The sequence below is a fragment of the Manihot esculenta genome, chromosome 3, assembly GCF_001659605.2.
Source record: "Manihot esculenta cultivar AM560-2 chromosome 3, M.esculenta_v8, whole genome shotgun sequence".
Taxonomy (NCBI): Eukaryota; Viridiplantae; Streptophyta; class Magnoliopsida; order Malpighiales; family Euphorbiaceae; genus Manihot; species Manihot esculenta.
In genome coordinates, this window is record NC_035163.2 from 10,673,272 (window position 1) to 10,693,036 (window position 19,765).

Here is a 19,765-nt window from a genome sequence, read left to right on the forward strand (position 1 = left end):
CGTTGCGATTCCGGAAATCCATAATAACTAGTAAACCTCCATTGAACATTATTTTTCGAAACAACCAAATCAATAAAATTTGAAAAAAAGTCAACCATAGAAACAGACCCATAACTTTTTTATATTAACGAAAGGTTCTTCTCTCAATCCTTGTATATTGACTGAGAAGTAACCATCAAAATGTAAAAAATTACGAAAAAATTCTATACGAGAATTAAAAACTCTTGTTTTCATTAAAAATAAAATGTTCGGCTTGTAATTAGAAATCAAATTCTTTAATGAGAATTGCCACCATAATTCTGCCAAAAGAGGTCTGCATATTCTGAAAATTGATTTGATTGTATGTGAGAAACATTCCTATTATATAGAAATCATAAGTAACGATCGAAATATCTTTGAAACTCTTAATAGAGACAATAACATTTTCTTTTTCATCATAGTCAATTGACGCAAATCGTCTTTTATGGAAAGGGAAAAAAGAAGTTAGGCTTAAAAAAGAGAAAAAAGTAATAATATCGAAATTATTCTATTAAAATTTTACTTAAATAATTTATTAATATATAGTTTTTAATTATTCGCACACCGAAAAAGTGATAAATTTAAGAATTAACGATTAATTTTTATACTTAATTAGAAATTAAAAATCCATTTTTATATTTACATAGACTCTGTCTAAATTAACTTTTATAAATTTAAAAATTTTATACTTAATTAAAAATTAAAAATTATTGATTGTAATAAAAAATAAAAAAAATTATAGATAAAATTCATAAATTCACCCCTCTTCAAAAGTAAAATAGTAATTTCTCAATTTTTATTATTAAATTAATAAATAAAAATAACTTTTTATTATAAAAAAATATTAACCATTTAAAAGAGTATTTAGCCCAGATATTTAACTTTTTAATTAATAGTGAACCACCATAAATGTAAAATTTAATGACAAGTAACCATTTGTTATATTTTTTATCCATTGAACAATAAAAGTTTATTAATTATAAATGATTTTTCTTTTTAAATATTTTATTTTCAAAATAAATTAATATTACTTTTTAAAGATTTTAAATAATGAAGAAAAATAAGATAAAATTAAAAATTTATAAAATTAAAAATATAGAATATTAAATAGGAGAGTTCACATGCGAAGATCTCTACTTGTCATAGCTTTATACATATTTTAACGTTCTTTTTCGCTTTTCAAAAAATTTATTTAAAACCATGAGATTAGTGTTGAATTCGTAGCATTTCCGACCATCTCACCTCTTTACACGAGATTAGTGTTGAATTTCGAGCGATATTTAATTTAAATTAAAAAAATTAATTAAATTAAATTTATTTAAAAATTTAATTTAATTTTTAATTTATTTTAATTTGAGTTGATGTTTAATTTTAAAAATTTTAATTATTTTAATTTGATTTAATTTTAATCAGAAAAAATAAAAAATATCAATTAATAATAATAATATATTATTTTTAATAATATAAAAAATTATATTATATTAAAATTAAAATATTTTAATTAAATTTAAAATATTAAAAATAAAAATTTATTAAAAATTTAAATCGATTAAACAAAATCCAATCGAATTAGATTAATTCTATTCAATTTAATTTCTAATTAAAATCAATTTAATTTTTATAAATACTAAAATTTTAATTTTTTATTTATTCGAATTAATATTAAATTAAATGATCACCCTCCCTTCTCTCTCTTTTTAAAACATTTTTCTTATTCGAACATTCTCTCACTTCCATTTTTCTGTTGTCTTTGTATTTTGCACTAATTGTATCACATTTGTTTTTCAAAAAACAAAAAAAACATTATTTAAAAAAAATCCATTTTATCGTCATCTTATCTGTTTTTATTGTTTGCGTGTATCAGTCGCCAGAAAGGCTTCGCTTCCGTTCTTCATCTTTAGCTTCACGGCTCTTCTCAAAACAAACTGTCCGACCTCATAGGGGAAAGAAAAAAAACAAAAATCAAACCCTTTTCTCCAATCTGTATATTATTTTCAGTTACCGGAGTTTGTTTTATCCTTCAAATTGCCATCATCTAAACTTAATCGTACTGAGCCTCTGTTATAGAAGAATAGCAATCGGTTTTCTTTTCGGGGGGGTTTTTGATCGGGTATGGCCGTGTTGCTAGAGGACATTTTGCAATCGTTAGAGCTATGGCTGAAGCTGATGAAGAAGGACCCACAACCTTACGTGGATCCGAATCTTGACCCGGTCTTGTTGGTGCCTGGTATCGCGGGTTCGATTCTGAAGGCAGTGGACACTGACAATTGTAATAAGGATGAACGGGTTTGGGTTCGAATTGTTAGGGCTGATTATAAGTTTCGCACAAAGCTTTGGTCGCGCTTCGATCCTTCGACTGGTATGAAAGATTACTTATTCACGAAGTTAGCGTCTTTAAACTTGCTTGATAAGCTCAATTTGAATTTATTCATGTCGTTTGTGAAAGAAGGAAGTAAAATTCTTATTTACTTATGTTATTTTCTTTTTTCTGTTGTGCATAGAAATTTTATGCCCCCTAAAATGGGGGGCATGGGGTCAACTGCTGTTTGTAGTAAATTATTTGAGCAATTTCATTATGAAATTCCTTAACATTGAGGAATTCTTTGTTTCTTCAATATCTCGTTTATTTTGTTTTGAATAATTTTTGTCAATAATTTTTTTTATTAACTTTTCCGATTATACATATCTTAAAAGATGTTAAATTTTATTAAATATTAAAGAGATATTTTGGAAATAAAGATGAAATTAAATGGAGTTATAATCGTTTAATTATAAAGTGTAGAGTGGATAATAATTTTGAGACAACAGAAACAAAAATTATTGGATGGAGGGAGTGCATTTTTCCATCCCATTCTCCTTTTGAAGTATCATTTTCTAAGTTATGATGTTGAGTAAACGAATTCAACATCATGTGTCTTGTGGTTTTTAAGCATGTTTCATTGATTCATTTTCTTAACTTTGTTATCTTATAACTGCATTTTTCTTGTCTAATTTATTAAGTTTCTTTATTTCATGTTGAATGATTATTTTGCTCATATGAAACAGGTAAAACTGTGACTTTAGATCCCAAAACAAGTATTCTGGTACCGGAAGACAGATATGGATTGCATGCAATCGATGTCTTGGATCCCGACCTGGTACTTTTTTGTCCCCTTTCATCATAAGCTTATTATAAGACGTTCTCAGTTTTCATATTAAAAACCTACATGACCTGGTATATGTTATTGCTAACCTTTTTCTGACCGGCTACTAGTAAATATTATTAGGTGAGAAGGGCGGCGCTAAAACGCTATTAGAACCCTTGGGGAACATATTAATACACCAGTCACCTTTTGCTTTTAACTAATTATGCTTTAACATGGAGCATCAACTATGGATGCATTTCAAAATGATATATATATATTTTTTTCTGTACAGGTAATAGGACGTGATTGTGTTTACTATTTTCATGATATGATTGTTGAAATGATCAAGTGGGGTTTTCAAGAAGGAAAAACATTGTTTGGATTTGGGTATGATTTTCGTCAAAGTAATAGGTATGTGCTGAACCTCTAACTCCCTTGAGTGATGTTATATCTTACTAAATAGCTGTTCTTCAAAATCATATTTTTCTTAAATGACATGATACGAGATTTATTTTGCACTTTTATGGTCAGAATTCCCACTTAAAACTTTTAATTTTAAGGAGATTTATCTTTCTCTTTCATCCATTTCCAAATTATTTATGAGTATTAACCTTTTCATATTATCCTTTGCTATTAATATAAATTGTTTATTGGTGTTAAAATGTAGGAAAAATGCCTTTTTTGGTCCTTAATTACATGCTAATTGTCATTAAGCCCTTAAAATTTTTTAGGTCCAACATCAAATAAGACATTCAAATTCCGAAATAGATCAAATATACTCTAAACAGACATATTAGCCCTTCAAATTCTAAAAAATTTAAATAGAACTTTTGAAATATATCAAGTAAGCTCTTACACCCAATTCAAACTTCGCTTTATATCCTATCTCGGACTCTTTGACTAACGTCCTTTAGGTGATATTTATGAGCTTGTATTGTCTATTCATCTCTCAACAGAAAAATCACAGTCAATTTTCATCATATCATAATCAAAATAATGATGATGACATGACTATGATGAACTAAGTAAAATTGTAGACAAGATTTTTGAACCATTCAACAAAGAATAACTTATCAAGTTGCCTTATGATATATCAAAATGCTCATAATGATGTTACAAATCAGATACATAATACTATGAGAATCTCATGCACTAAAAACTTTGCATGTATAGCTTTAGTTGAATTTGAATTGAAGCAAATTATAGTTTATTTTCTCTCTCTCTCCGTGTGTGTTTTTTCAATATATCTTTAAAATTTGAAGGACTTATTGTCCTGTTTTAAAATTTGAAGGGCATATACGTCCTTTAAAGCATATTTGATATATTTTAAAAATTTAGAAGACTTCTATGCTTATTTTAATAATTGAATTGAATAGCCTATTAGACCCAAGAAAAGTTAAAGGCTTATGTAACTATTGGCTAATACTTTAAAGGCCAAAATAGTTTTTTTGCCTAAAATGTAATTGATGGTTGTCATTCTCTTAGTTATTTCCTTGAAAATTGTGCTTAGCTTAGCAAATAACTAGTCCATAATGATCATTAAAATCTCTGTGGTGCTTGCTCTAGTTTTGACTTGTAGTGTGTTGTAATGAATTTAAAGTTTAATTCTAGATTATCTAGTTCTATGAAATGTAATGGAAAAAATGATTGGTATAAAGAAGAAGATATTCTAAAGTTACATCATTTATGAATCTAATAAGCATGATGTATTTGAAAAATATTATGTGATGAATTGGTTGAAACGCTAAATGGATCTCTTTTTCGTGCTAAATGGATCTATCTTTCTAATAACCGAAGAAATGTTAAACATGTGTGGATCTAATTTGAATCATACATCTAGCACATTTATCCATAGTTTTTAAAGTTAACCCTCAAATGCAAGGTCAGGGTGCTGGCCCTAGTGCAGTAGCACCTCTACCATACTTAGGGAATCATTCTTTCTTGGTTGCTGATTATGGTATTTTGTTATTGACATTAAATATTATGAGTTTGAAGGAGCAAGAATGGGAGTTTCGAAGAAGAAAAATAATTAAAGTGAGGACATCTAATAGTATTGTGATATTGAAAGAACAAGTATGGGAAATTTGGAGAAGGAAGAAAATTAACTCTTTGTCAATTAATGGTTCATATTTTCACCTAGGAATGGGAAGATACCTGAACCTTTCCGCCGAGCCTTATGGGGCCATTTTAGCTGAAGTTCCAATTTTTGTACTGGTGAAGGAGACTGCATATGAAGGCAAAACCTTTGTACAGACTCAATTTCAAGAATTTGACTCTTTGAGCATTCTTAGGGACAAGAATGCAGTCGTGATGGGGGTTATTATTGCATATATGAGTCTACTAGTAGTTAAGAAGGAAATATTATGTTTAGATATCTAAATGTAGTTGTAGATCTGTTAGGGAAGGAGTTTGATGGGAATAGTAAAATACAATTGGTATATAGCTTAGCTAATGGTCTCTCCTCTCCCCTCCCCCCCCAACTGTCCCCCTCATTTTCTTTTCCTTTTTGAGTTGGAGTTGCTAGAAATTTGATGCTCTCTTTGTCATAGTTAGGTATCTAAAGTTTAGTTTGATATTTATTGCTGAGAATTGATTGGAAACTTAAATAATTTGACATTGAATTTTATATATTCAATATTATTAGAATCCATACTGAAGAATTTTGGAAGAAATTTTTAATTATATTCTAATTGAATTAATCTTTATAAGGTTTGAGTATTTATACATAAAGAATCAACCTAAATTAAGAATATTTACGATAAGAATAGAATCCCCATAATCAAGCATAATTAAGATTCCAAAGATCTGAATCCTCCTAATGAGGAACTTTGTATGTTGGTCAACACTCTCCTCAAGTTACTGCATAAATATTACGCATGCCTAAATTGCAAACCAATGTGTGATAGGCCTTATTGCTGAGCCCTTTGGTAAACACACAACTAGCTGTTTATAAAAAATCACATGATCTAATCTCAATACACCATTTATTAACTTCTTTTTAATGAAGCGCCAATCAATCTCTATGTTCTTCATTCGGACATGTTGAACCGGGTTGTGAGCTATATTGATGGGGACTTTTTTATCACAGTACAAGAGCAGTTTGTCCCTCTCCAATGGTTTCAATTCCTCCAGCAATCTCTGCAACCATAGAAGTTCACAAATATCTTGTGCCAAGCTCTATATTTTGCCTCAGCACTTGATCGAGCAACAACACTTTGCTTTTTTCTTCTCCAAGTGATAAGGTTTTCTCCACAAGTGTGTAGTAACCACTAGTCCACCTCCTATCATCAAGAGATTTAGCCCTATCTGCATCTATGAATGCGTGTATGCTGAGATGATCGTGTTTAAAGAATAGGAGACCTTTTCCAAGAGCAAACTTTAAGTATCGCAAAATGTGAAAAACAGCTTATATGTGAGGCTCACGAGGATCATGTATAAATTGACTAACTAAGCTGACGGCATATATTATGTCTGGTTGAGTATGCGAAAGATAAATCATTCTGCCTACCAATCTCTAATATTTGCCACTATCCACTGATTCACCAATCCTTGCTTATAGCTTGTGGTTGCTCTCAATGGGAGTTTCTGCTAGTTTACAGCCTAGTATATTAGTTTTTTCCAAAAGATCCAGAATGTATTTTCTCTGAAAAATAAAGATTTCCTTCTTTGATTTGACAATGTCGATTCCCAGGAAATATTGAAGTTCTTCTAGATTTTTAATTTCGAACTCCTGAGCCAAAAGGTTTTTTAGTCGAGTCATCTATTTAGTGTCATCTCTTGTCATTATTATGTCATCAACATAGACTATGAGAAGAGTAATTTTACCATTGTGATGTCTGATAAATAGGGTATAGTTAGCATTGCTTTGTTGATAGCCAAAGGAAATCAAACGAAGTTCTGGGTGACTGCTTCAATACACACAAAGCCTTTTTTTAGCTTGCACAACTTTCTTTGTGTTTTTTAATCATCAAATCTAAGAGCGATTTCTATATACACTTTCTTCTCCAAGTCTGTGGAGGAATGTATTTTTCACATCAAATTGCTGTAGGTCCCGGTCAAGATTGGCAGCGCAAGATGGCAATACTCTGATTGAGTTCATTTTAGCAACAGGGGCAAATATCTCCTGCTAATCCACTCCATAGGTTTGAGTGTATCCCTTGGTAACTAGTTTGGCCTTGAATCTTTTAATTAATCCATCTGCTTTGTGTTTCACCGTGAACACCCATTGGCATCTAACTAGTTTTTTTCTAGACGGAAGAGACATAAAGTTCATTATAGCAACAGGGGCAAATATCTCCTACTAATCCACTCCATAGGTTTGAGTGTATCTCTTGGTAACTAGTCTGGCCCTGAATCTTTTAATTAATCCATCTGTTTTGTGTTTCACAGTGAATACCCATTTGCAGCTAACTGGTTTTTTTCTAGGTGGAAGAGACATAAACTCTCAGGTCTTGTTTTTAGCCAAGACTTTCATTTCTCCAATCATTGCTCCCTTTCAATTAGAATCTTTGAGAGCTTCCTTTCAATCTTGTGGGATAGATTGAGGAAATAGACAAGGCTGAGGCTGTAAAGGATGGAGACAAAGAATCATAAGACAAAAAGTTAGAAATAGAGTATTTTGTGTAAGACCTAATGCCTTTTCTTTGAGCAATTGGTTTATTTAGATTATCAATGGGCTCAAGGTTTAGGATGATTCACCAGATGGAGAAGAGGAAGATTCATGATACTGAGTAGGCTGCACAATGGCTTTTTCTGTTTCTGTTATATCTCTTCTTGAGTATCTCTTTAAATTTGGTTTATCCAAACACCTAATTATTTTTTTCTGATTACCAATAGTCTTCTCCTGTATAGTAGTCTCCTCTAGAGTAAAACGCTCTAGAGTTATAGGACTAGGAATCATCTCTTTTTCTTTCATTCTTCTCTCCTGAAGAGGCGATGGGGTAATACTGAAGTAAGGTTCAATATCTCTAAATGTAACATTCATGCGGACAAAGTATTTTCTAGATAGAGGGTGGTAACAATTGTAACCCTTATGCGTGGGAGAGTACACAACAAACACACATTTAAGAGCCTTTGGATCGAGCTTCCTACTTGTCTTATTTTGAAATAAACATGTGAATCCAAACACCTTTGGTGGAATAGTATAAGCATTTTTCTCTTGTAGCACTTCTAAAGGGCTTTTAAAGGCAAGAACTTTGAGACATTCTATTAATGAGATAAGTTGCGGCTAAGGCTGTATCTCCCCAATAGGTTTTTGGAAGGTTTATGTTAAAAAGGAGAGATCGGGCTACTTTCAACAAATGTCTATTTTTTCTTTTAGCAACATCATTTTGAGCACTAGTGTAAGGATAACTAATTTGATGTAGTATTGCATTAGACTCCAAATAAGCAGAAAAACGGCCATCCATGTATTCTGTACCATTATCAGTTCTCAAAACTTGTCTTAGCATTGAGTACAAATCATCTTGTGAAAAGATCGAAAGCAAAAAACCACTTCACTCTTTGCCTTTATCAAATAAATCCAAGTCATGCGAGTACAACAATCAATAAAAGTAACAAACCAACGTTACCAGATAGTGAGACCGCTTGAGTAGGTCTCCAAACGTCAGAATAAATGGTCACAAAAGGGATCTTACTCCTATTGTTACTGGAGGGACAAGAGGTTCTTGTATGTTTAGTATACTCACAAGCATCACAAACTAAAGAACCACATTAAGCCATGGAAAATAATTAGGATAAAGTTTCTCCAAACCAAAGAAAGATGAGTGTCCTAACTGTCGATGCGTCGATGCTACTGTATGATTTCCTAGTTGACATCCTGATTTTTTCCAAAAAGAGGCTGAGGTGAATTCAATTCCAGATTCTCTTTCAACATATATAAGCCATCGTATAGTCTACCATAGCTATTCCTCTTCATAGATTGAAGGTCTTGAATGACACAATGGTTAGGAAAAAAAATTCAATTTTACAGTTAAGAACTCTGGTAAGAGCACTAACAAATAAAAGATTAACAGAAAAATGAGGAATATGGAACAAAAGAACCATCGTCTATTCTGACTGTGTTCTTGTGTTTTTTGTAGATATGGAAGGTAATTAAGGAAGCATTTAGAGGAACCCATCATGTGTCTATTTGTATTAGAATCAATAATTTATGGAGTAGTATCAAAAACACTTACATCACCTCCATTAGTGCCTTTCTTATATGACATTTTTAAAGGTAGAAAGGGGCCAGCAACGCAAAGATGTAGGAACGACTAAGTTACTATTAAAACAACTTGAAAAGCTCAAAGGAGAATCCGCTCACGGAATAAGGCTGGCCAGAGGCGCGACATGCCGGAAAGAGGTCCAGAAAGTAGCGCCGGCAAAAAGAACTCCAGAGAAAGACACGCGTCTGCTCGGAGCGGGGACGCGTCGGCATGGATCGGTCAGAAATTTGATGGGTTTCCTTTGGGATGGGTGGTGTCGAACAACTCCCTTGATATAGTTGCCTAGAAGCTTGACCTATTAGTTAATCTTAAACTTTTTGTGATAGATTTGAAACCATGCAATAAAGTGGCAAGGTTTTAATACCATGAAGAATTTTGGGAGAAATTTTTAATTCTATTCCAATTGAATTGATCTTTACAAGGTTTGAGTACTTATACACAGAATCAATCTAAATTATGAATATTTATAATAAAAATAAATTTCTATAATCAAGACTAATTAGGTCCCCAAAGATCTGAATTCTCCTAATTAGAAACCTTTTGTGTTGGTCAACAATAAGCTATCGTACAGTTTACCCTAGCCAATCTCTTCCCAATTTGAAGGTCCTGAATAACAAAATGATAAGGAAAAAAAATTCAATTTTGCAATTAAAAACTTTGGTAAGAGCACTGACAGATAAAAGATTAATAGGGAAATGAAGAACATGGAGAACAGTGCATAGCTTAATATTGGAAGTACAAACAATCAATTCGATTTCAGAGACAAACAAAAGAACCATTGGCTCTTATGACCATTTCCTCTTGTAGATACGGAGGGTAATTAAGGAAGTGTTTAGAGGAGGCTATTTGCACCATAATCAATTATCCATGAAGCACTATCAAGGGACCACATGTTAAAAAAAATAAGAACAAAGCAACCATAGCGATGGAAAAGAGATTGCTCAATTAAAACAAACACCCAATCAATACCCTTCTTAGCAAAAAATACTTTTTGCTACTGCCGTAATAGAGAGCAGCAGCAAAAGCAAAGGAATACTCAAACAACTGCAATAGGAAGTTGCCCATACCAATAAAACACCCAATCAACACCAAATCCAGAAAGAAACAGCATGAACAGGCCGAAAAGAGAGGTCCAGATGAAGCAATGAGGTTCGAGCGTGAAGATCTACGCTGGAAACAAGCTCACGCACCTAGATAGGGTGGAGCGTGAGTTACACGCACCGAGGGTAGGTGGCGATGAAGAAAATTGGGTCTAGATAGGTGAGTACCGAATTTGGTTGCCTAAGGTTTGAAAGTCCAAAATTGAATTGGAACCCTAAATCAGGCAAAACCTTTGATACCATGAAAAATTTTAGGAGAAATTTTTACTTCTGTTTCAATTGAATTGATCTTTACAAAGTTTGATTATTTATACACAAAGAATCGACCTAAATTAGAAATATTTACAATAAGAATAAAATCTCTATAATCAAGCCTATTAGGATCTCAAAGATTTGAATTCTCCTAATTAGGAACCTGCTATGTTGGTCAACACATAACAGCTCTTATGTTTACTTCCCCCCGCTTTCATGCTAGCCATTTTGAAAATCACAGATTCTTGATCTGAAGGGTCTCTTGAATAGTGGTGAATTCTTCTAATTTTTGAAGCTTGATATCTACTATCAAATGTCGAACTTTGTGTATGGTAATTGTTTGCTGAAGCTAATTGTTTTCTTTTGGCACTCATTCTTTATTTGTCTTTTAGGTTGCCAGAGACAATGGAGTGCTTTGCTAAAAAATTAGAGTCGGTGTATAATGCTTCTGGTGGGAAGAAGATAAACATCATAAGCCATTCTATGGGTGGTCTTCTGGTTAAATGTTTCATGTCCTTGCACAGTGATGTAATAATTCCTCCCTTTCTGTGGGTTGCCATTTTATTTTTTCCTTTTTCTTTGCTCTGAGTTAGGTGTTGTGGCTTATCTTATTATGTTTTGATGGTTTTCCTGCTGCCCAGTGGGCCTTACCTTTTGTTTTTTTTTCCTTTTAATGGCAGATTTTTGAGAAGTATGTGAAAACTTGGATTGCCATTGCTGCACCTTTCCGTGGTAAGATTGTTGTGTAATTTGGCAACAGCAATGGACAGTCTTTCTGAATGTGATAATCTGCATCTTCCTAGCAATTTTTGTGGACAAGTTCTAACTTTACCTTATTAAGACTGAATGCCCATGCATTGCCAGAAGTTGAGAATTTAAATTATATTTCTGAAAATATGTCTTAGAGCTAGGATCAGATAGGAGTGACAAGGAACCTGATAGCACAGGATGAAGGGAAGGCAAAAGGAGATATGATTAGATAAAGAATAAAGCCTTGACAAAGTCAACAGGGATACATAATTAGAAAGGAGTAGAGAAAGACTATACTTTGGTACACGAACGGTGATTCACATGGATAGGTCTTCTTATGTTGGTAATGGAGCCCAACTGCATATAAGAAATGGAATCAAGTCATCATAATGAGAAAGAAATTTATAAAAATCCCAGATAAGGAAAATTATTTTTGTCTAGTTTCTCATTTATGCTGTGAGTAGGTTTCTCCAAATTTTTTACTGGACTTCTGAAAGAAAAATCCTAAATGAGGAAAACTATTTTTCCCCTAGTTTCTAATTTATGCTGCAATTGGGTTTACCCAGTATGTTTGCTTGGCCTTCTAATAAGGAGGGAGATATGATTGTAATTTGTAAGGAGCTCTGATGTACGAAAACAATTTAGAGTGGCTTTACAATGTTGCTGACATGTTTCTGAGATGATGCACAGGGTTTGTCCTTGGGCCGTTTTAGCGATATCTGGAAATTGTTAATTTGTTTCTGTTCGGAAACATACTTCTATCAATAATAACAATAAAATAAAAATTTGAGCTCTTCGTTCTAGCACAGTTGGACTTCTATTGAAATTTTATCTAAAGTTGCATTTCTTTGTGATTTTTATCTGAACTTGTATTTCTGCTTCAAACTTGAGAATTTTTTGTCTGAAATGATTTTGAAATTTTATTAAATGTGTGTGGTGTTACTTCTGTCCAATAGGTGCACCTGGTTACATCACATCTACTTTCCTAAATGGGATGTCATTTGTTGAAGGGTGGGAACAGAACTTCTTTATATCAAAGTGGAGCATGCACCAGCTGGTGGGAATGCACCCTAAAGCAGTTTGTTTGGGTTTCATTTTTGTGCTATCTTTAGATATTGAATATTAATTGTTTCAAAGTTAATTCGCTTTCTATTGCATTTATTTAGTCTCGCCTCTATTTCATGCCCCACACTTCCAATATTTTGTTTATCTGGTGAAATATGTTATGAAATGGATCACCACTACTGTTCAGTATAGCTGAGAAAATAAAAATAAAAAATAGGAAAAAGAAAAAGAATAGAACTTAGAGAGAATATTGGAATTTCACTGATAATATTCTGGAATGACAATCTCAGAGGTATTCTAGCTCTTCTATATTTTAAAATTTTAATTACTTCCAATTACAAATTGGAGATCTAGTAACTGTGGCTAACTAGTTTTCCCTCCAAATGCTAGCTGGCTTTTGTTGACTTTTCTTGCTTGCACACCTGTTCCTGCAGTTCTCATTATTACTTTTAGGCTATTTGAGATAAAAAGCCAAAGTGTTACATTTAACCGCGGTTATAGCCAAAACTTTTAATTTTGGATGACAAAGCTCCAATTTTTAGATTTGTTGTAATTGTAGCTAATTTCTAAAATAATTTGTCCACTTGCACATAAAAATCAAAACATCACATTTAATCACGATTATAATCAAGTCTTTCAATTTTATACCTCAACATTTTAAAAATTTGTTGCAATTATGACCAATCTTAAAATAATTTTGACTAATTTTAAGTTGGTGTACATGTCATGTTATATTTTATTTATTTATTACTTTTAAAAATTAGTTAAGTCGAGGTGAACAATCCCTTAACTTTAGTTAAACCATATACCTTAAAAACACGTAACTCTTTAATTAATATTTAAGAAGGATAAATAAATAAAATATCTTGAATGAATGTGTATCTATTTTGAAATTGCTCAAAGTTATTTGAAGAGTTAACTACAATTGCAACAAATTTAAAAGTTTGGAATATAAAATTGAAAGTTTTGGCTCTAATTGTGATCAAACTTAAAAGGTTTTAGAGTCTTTGGACTTGTATGTCCAATTAAACAAATTAGTTTAGGGGTTGACTACAATTACAACAAATTTAAAAGTTGGGTATTGTCATCCAAAATTGAAAGTTTTAACTATAATTGTTATTAGACATAAAGTTTTGGCTACTTGTATCCAATAAGCCTTACTTTTATTCCTTTACATTTTTCAGTGTAGAGAATATAGGGGCATAATCCATGATTTTCTTTTTTGTAGTAATTATAAAACTATCTGTAGGCTGTTCTAAATAGATCAGGTGATATGAATGCATATTACAGAACAGAGAAGACAATGTGGAGAAAAATTGAAATTATATTTCCTTTCTTAAAGGAAAAAGAAATAGCAATCATTTCTTTGGCTTCAAATGTACAATTTTGCTTTTTTTTTCACCTGTTAAATGTGGGAAGAATTATCCACTTTTAATTGTCACTTTGACCCTCAGAAATGTATATTGAAGATTTGTTGTGTATAGCCCTCCATTTTTATGTTCAGACAATTTGTTATCTCCAATCAACTCACGACATTAATTGGAAATTTATCAGTGATAACTTTTTCTTACTCTTGATTCTTGAAGAAACTGCCTGCATATTAGTGAGCTTACTAGTTCTTATCCATTATATAATGATTTTTCAGCTCATTGAATGTCCATCAATATATGAGTTGATGGCTTGTCCACATTTTAATTGGCAACATATCCCTCTTCTGGAAATCTGGAGGGAGAAGAAAGATAGCGATCACAATCCTCAGTTAATCCTTGAGTCATATCCCCCTGAAGGAAGCATAAAAGTTTTCAAAGACGCTCTTTCAAGTAACTCGGTAAGCTCAAAACTTGGTCTTGTGTGCAGTTGCTGATTTATGAAGTTTTACATGATCTTATGAAATTAATTATCGTCTTCAGTTAAAATGGTTTGTTACCTATGGATTACAGAACTTTCACACTTCAAGAATATTGAAATTTCACCTTGTCAAGCACTAAATATCTGTACTTAACCATTGATCAATCGGTTATTTCTTTGATATTCTTTAAATATCTGCTGTTAACAATTGATCAGTCATATATTTAAATATTTCTTTGATATTCTTTAAATATTCTTTGATATTTTTATTTGAGATTAAAGAATAGAGATTTTGTTCAATCAGTAAACATGTTTATTTACTTGTTTGAATCATAAGCAGTAGGTTTATAATGAGAATTTGTTAAAAGACATACATGTTCTATGTTTGAGTTGTAATATATGAATTTTCTTATTTCAGGTCAATTATGATGGGATGGATATTCCTCTTCCTTTCAACTTAGACATCTTGAAATGGGCTAATGAAACACAAAAGATCTTATCTTCTGCTAAAGTTCCTTCTCAAGTGAAATTCTACAACATATATGGGACTAACCTTGAGACTCCTCACAGTGTTTGGTGATGCTTCTCTCTATTCTTTACATTAAAATATTTCATACTCGACAAATCACAAATATAATGAAGGCATTTGGTCAAAGAACAAAGGAATCCAATGTTATAAATAAAATGGCCTTTAGTCAATGCATATTTCTCTCTATGGGGCAATGCTTTACTGGATTTTGTGCAAGTTATTTGGGTTTTGGTGAATTAATATCTTGGAGATGACATTATAGTTTATGGAATTGAGTTGCATAAAAAAAAGGAAAAGAAAAAAGGGAAGTACTTTGGAATTCGTAACCTGGTAGCAGTAACACCCTGTCTTTACTGTGAGACTGCTAACTCTGATTTTGTTTGATAACAAATTAGGCACATTTAAACTTGTTTTGTTTGATAACAAATGAGGCACATTTAATCTTTTAAGCATGATACTCTTTTTTCCAGACAATTAAAAGGAAGTCTACTTTATGTCTTAAGTTAGCAAAGATTCTTCTCAATTACAATCACCTCATTTCTACGTTCGTCATCTATCATCACTATGTCTGTTATTAGAAGATTCAGGACTACCATTCACGATAACTACTACTGCCTTCGCTACTCCCAACTATCATCACACCACAATTATCAGTCACATCATTTTTTTGACATTATCTACTGTTCTTCAGCCCATCGTTGTCTTTTCTTCAAATCAAGAAATAATATTTAATTATTTATCAAACTGTACTAGTTACCTTCATGGCAAATCATCTTAATTTAGAAAATGTCTGGCACCTATTAATTCAGTTAATTTCAGCTCTTGTTTTCAGTTTTATCAGACTCTACGTAAGAGTTAATACTGATATCAGCAAATCAAAATTATTTTTCAATCCTCAAACTCTTAATTGATAGCTCAACCTATGCAGTCTTTGTGCTGCAATTAAGCATACTCCATCTCTGCATAAGGTTTTTAGATTCTTTTTTGTCATTATGTTGGCATTTTATCTTATTTTAACTGAATTCTGCAGCTATGGAAGTGAGGAAGCACCTGTTACAGATATCCAAGAACTGCGATTTTTCCAGGTTATTGTCTATACGAATATACTCTGCTCTTATGGTACTGTTGGAAATTTTCTGGGGCAATGGTGCAGAATTGTGTGGGAGACTAGTTTTTCTCCTTGTATCTTTCATTTCTCATTTTATCAATTGGGTTGAAGTTTTAGCGGTGGGTTTATACATTGTCAAAAAATCTTGACTTATTGTGTCTCTACATTTTCAGCCCACATATGTATGTGTTGATGGTGATGGGACAGTTCCTGCTGAATCAGCTAAGGTATGCTTCACTTTCCATTTTGGATCCAAAGTAATATTGCTCAGAATAAGCTTGTCAGTGATTTTACCACAACAGAATATATTGATTAGATTACATGTTCCTATAAATGTTCACTGCATAATATTGGATATTCCCTTCAGTTTATTTTTATGCCCAAGATTTGACTGATAGGTTTGAGCAGTTATATGTTATAACTAAGGAACAAAGGAGTAGTGGATTAGTCTCTTCAGTCAGTCAGTTGTTGCTGTAGTTGTGGGATCCAAAATAGTATAAATAAGAACTTGTAAAAAGAAAGATATCCAAGATCATTAACAATCAAATATAAGCTCTCTCTCTACTTCTTCCCTCTCCTCTTCTCTAATTCTCTCTATTACTTCTCCCATTTCTCTTTCTTTTCTCAATCCAATCTACTTCTCTCTTTTTCTCTTCTCTGTTTCAAAGGGAATTACAGGTCTGTGACATAACAATTGGTATGAGAGCTGTTAGATCACAGGGTCATTACTGGAAATTGTTTCATTGGAGTTGCATCTAGTGCAGTCTAGTAGTAGTCTTCCCAAACATCAGATTACTTCTCTTCTTTTCTCTTCCTTCCTTCTCCTCCTTTTCTGAGATTTCTTCTTCTTCTTCTTCTTTTCTTGCTTTTCTAATCTGCCCTCTTCTTCTCCCTTTCATGGAATTCTTCTTCTTCCTACATTCTTGATTTCCCCAAAAACATATCCTCCCTTGAGCTCCCCTTTTGCTTCCCAAAAATCAGATTATTCTTTCTTGATTTTCTTTGTTATCTTGAAATTCTTGAATCATGGAAGTGCAATATTTGGCACAAATTTTTCTTAATAGGGTGTAAGAAATTCTAGATAGAAGATTAAAAGAACAAAAGGAGCAATTGGAACATAGATTCAAAAAAGTGATTCGAAAAATAGAAAGTTTAGATTAAAAAAGGGAAAGATTTGAGCAATCAATTCAAGTGACAAAGGAGAAGGCAGCAGTATTCATTAATGAAGATCAAATTTTTGAAAAGTCTTGTGAAGAACAAGATGTCTTGTGCGGAAGTTTCTAATAAGAAAGACAAAGCCATTGAGATGGAACAGAGCAGGAGTTTTTTGTTGACATGTCTAATGTAAGTGAGGTCTATGAGGAGAAGAACGACGAAGATGGTGATGATGAGCAACGAGAGTCTGAAATGAGGACAATATTAGTTGAATCTGAAATGTTTGCACAACTCATTTCCAAAACTAATTTTTTTTGCTACTAAAATTCTTTAAAAAAAAGAAAGATAAAGGTGTTACAAAAGGTGTGGGTGTTGGAAACGAGTGGCAGTATTTTGGGAGCCAAGCCGTTGTCATCCTGGAATTTTTGTGGAAGATAAATGGGAAATAGCGAGAAGACAAAGGAAGAAGATTATGGCATTAAATTCTATTGTGATCTTGAAGGAACAAGCATGGGAAATTTGGAGAAAGGAAAAGGAAGAAAGTTTAACACCTTCAACTAAGCTTTATGGGTCATTTAATATGGAGAAGAGAAAGGGAAAAAAAATTCCTATTCAATAAAGAGTCCATACTATCACCTATAACTTTAGCCCAATTCTCTAGAACATTTTAGCTGAAGCACGGGCTGGAAGTATCATTTGGGATTGTGAATTCAGGGGATTAACTTACCCGCAAAAGCTGCTGTGTGGGATTTTCACATGCTTCCGTTCAAGTTGAGGAAAGAAGCACCAGAAATTCATTTCAATTTTCAGCATTTTCTTCATTCTTGAGGACAAGAATGATTTCAAGGGGTGTGGAATGTTATAACCAAGGAACAAAGGAGTAGTGGATTAGTCTCTTCAATCAATTGTAACGGTAGAAAGTACTTGTGGGACCCAAAATAGTATAAATAGGAACTTGTAAAAGAAAGATATCCAAGATTATTAGCAATCGAAGATCAACTATTTCTCTCTACTTCTCTCTCCTCTTTTCTAGTTCTCTCTATTACTTTTCCCATTTCTATTTCTTTTCTCAACCCAATCTACTTCTCTGTCTCTCTCCCTATTTTCTCTGTTTTTAAGGGAATTACAGGTCTGTCACATAACATTATATTGATTAGTTGACTTGGGACCTTTTCAGTTTGGCCTTTTAGCTAATTGCATCAGGTTAAAATGGCGTTTGAAAATATTTTCTTTGAAATTTACTTTTGCTTTTTGTAGTTTGGCTGCAACACTGAAAATATGTTAGAATGTCCTATATAGCTAATGGAGATGTTTGGACCAGGTGGGTTTTATATATATATAATTTTCAGTTGTTTGGAATTTAATAGAATTAATAGTATTATATATTTTTAAGGGGGAACTTGGTTTCTGAATGCTGTCTACATACAGTGCCAGAGACCCATGGTGATTGGTGGACATCTGTCTGTTATAGTTTCATTCTTTTTTTTGAACTAGTTTCTTAATGTCAGAACATGAAATAATTGTCGCTAAAGTGACTTTGTTTAGCTAGGAAGGCCTTTTCTGTTTGCGAATGGAAATATTTTCTGGTGAAACAAATGAGTGATCCTTGTATGTATCTTTATTTAATTTATTTTTGTGTAGGATGCGAGAATCCTACCTTCGACATCATAAGATGCTTTCTTTCACTAATTGAAAAAAATGGTAGCATTGAGGGATTTAAGTTTATTGACTAATGTGTCAATTCCATGGCTGGCTGCAAAGCATGTTATTGCTATCGAGTGATTCTCTTATTATTTGATTGACCGAAAATGTCCTGTTTGTGATTTTCTGTTATGTTGCGTTTGAAATAGATTTGCCTCACTAGCATTTAGTGATTAAAACACAACTTTTATGTGGTTCTCAGAAATAAAATTTGTCAGGGACTTTTTTCTTCATATGGAAGCTCTTTCTGTTATCTTTGTCTCTTTATTTTACTTTGGATCGGCCATTCGGGGCTGTGCCAGTAGATACTTCTTTTAGAAGAAGTAGACAAGATAAATTAACGTAGGGCTCATATGCCTCCGGCCATTATAATGTGCCGTGTGAATCTCTAAAGCTTTTTTCTCTTTAATGTACTTCAGGCAGATGGACTCAATGCAGAAGCAAGAATTGGAGTCCCTGGTGAGCACAGAGGAATTCTCAGTGAACATCATGTGTTTAGGATTCTCAAACACTGGCTAAGGGCAGGTGATCCAGATCCTTACTACAACCCAGTAAATGATTATGTGATTCTACCCGCTGCTTTTGATGTTGGGACCCACAAAGACAAAGGCTTACAAATTACATCACTCAAAGAGGAATGGGAAATCATCTCAGCCTCTGGAGATGCAGACGATCTGGCTGACAAAAAGGCTGTAGTGAGTTGTCATGCAGATGCAGGACAGCAAGGAACATATGCCACTGTGATTGTTCATCCTAAGGATGAGGGGAAGCAACACATTCAGGTAAATGCTGTTAATGTTGGTGTGTGTTGATACTAAGAGACGGTTGCTTTAAACGTCATGCTTAACTAAAAAAAAAAAAAACAAAAAAACAAAAAAACAAAAAAAAGGCGTGTAAATCTTGTATAC

General features: G+C 32.6%; 1 protein-coding gene across 2 annotated transcripts; it reads left to right on the top strand.

The window, feature by feature from the left end:
* Positions 1 to 1,848: 1,848 nt before the first annotated feature.
* LOC110611397 (lecithin-cholesterol acyltransferase-like 4) lies at positions 1,849 to 19,693 on the top strand. 2 transcript variants are annotated; one of them, XM_043954659.1, is made up of 11 exons: positions 1,849 to 2,377; positions 3,064 to 3,155; positions 3,436 to 3,554; positions 11,094 to 11,229; positions 11,382 to 11,433; positions 12,408 to 12,529; positions 14,162 to 14,344; positions 14,783 to 14,940; positions 15,924 to 15,978; positions 16,175 to 16,228; positions 19,277 to 19,693. In XM_043954659.1, the coding sequence occupies exons 1-11, from the start codon at positions 2,131 to 2,133 to the stop codon at positions 19,667 to 19,669; spliced, it is 1,611 nt and encodes a 536-aa protein (XP_043810594.1). In that variant the 5' UTR covers positions 1,849 to 2,130; the 3' UTR covers positions 19,670 to 19,693. The 2 variants fall into 2 exon arrangements, with proteins under 2 accessions (XP_043810594.1, XP_021607392.2); XM_021751700.2 differs by having other exon boundaries at positions 1,852 to 2,377; positions 12,408 to 12,508.
* Positions 19,694 to 19,765: the final 72 nt, after the last annotated feature.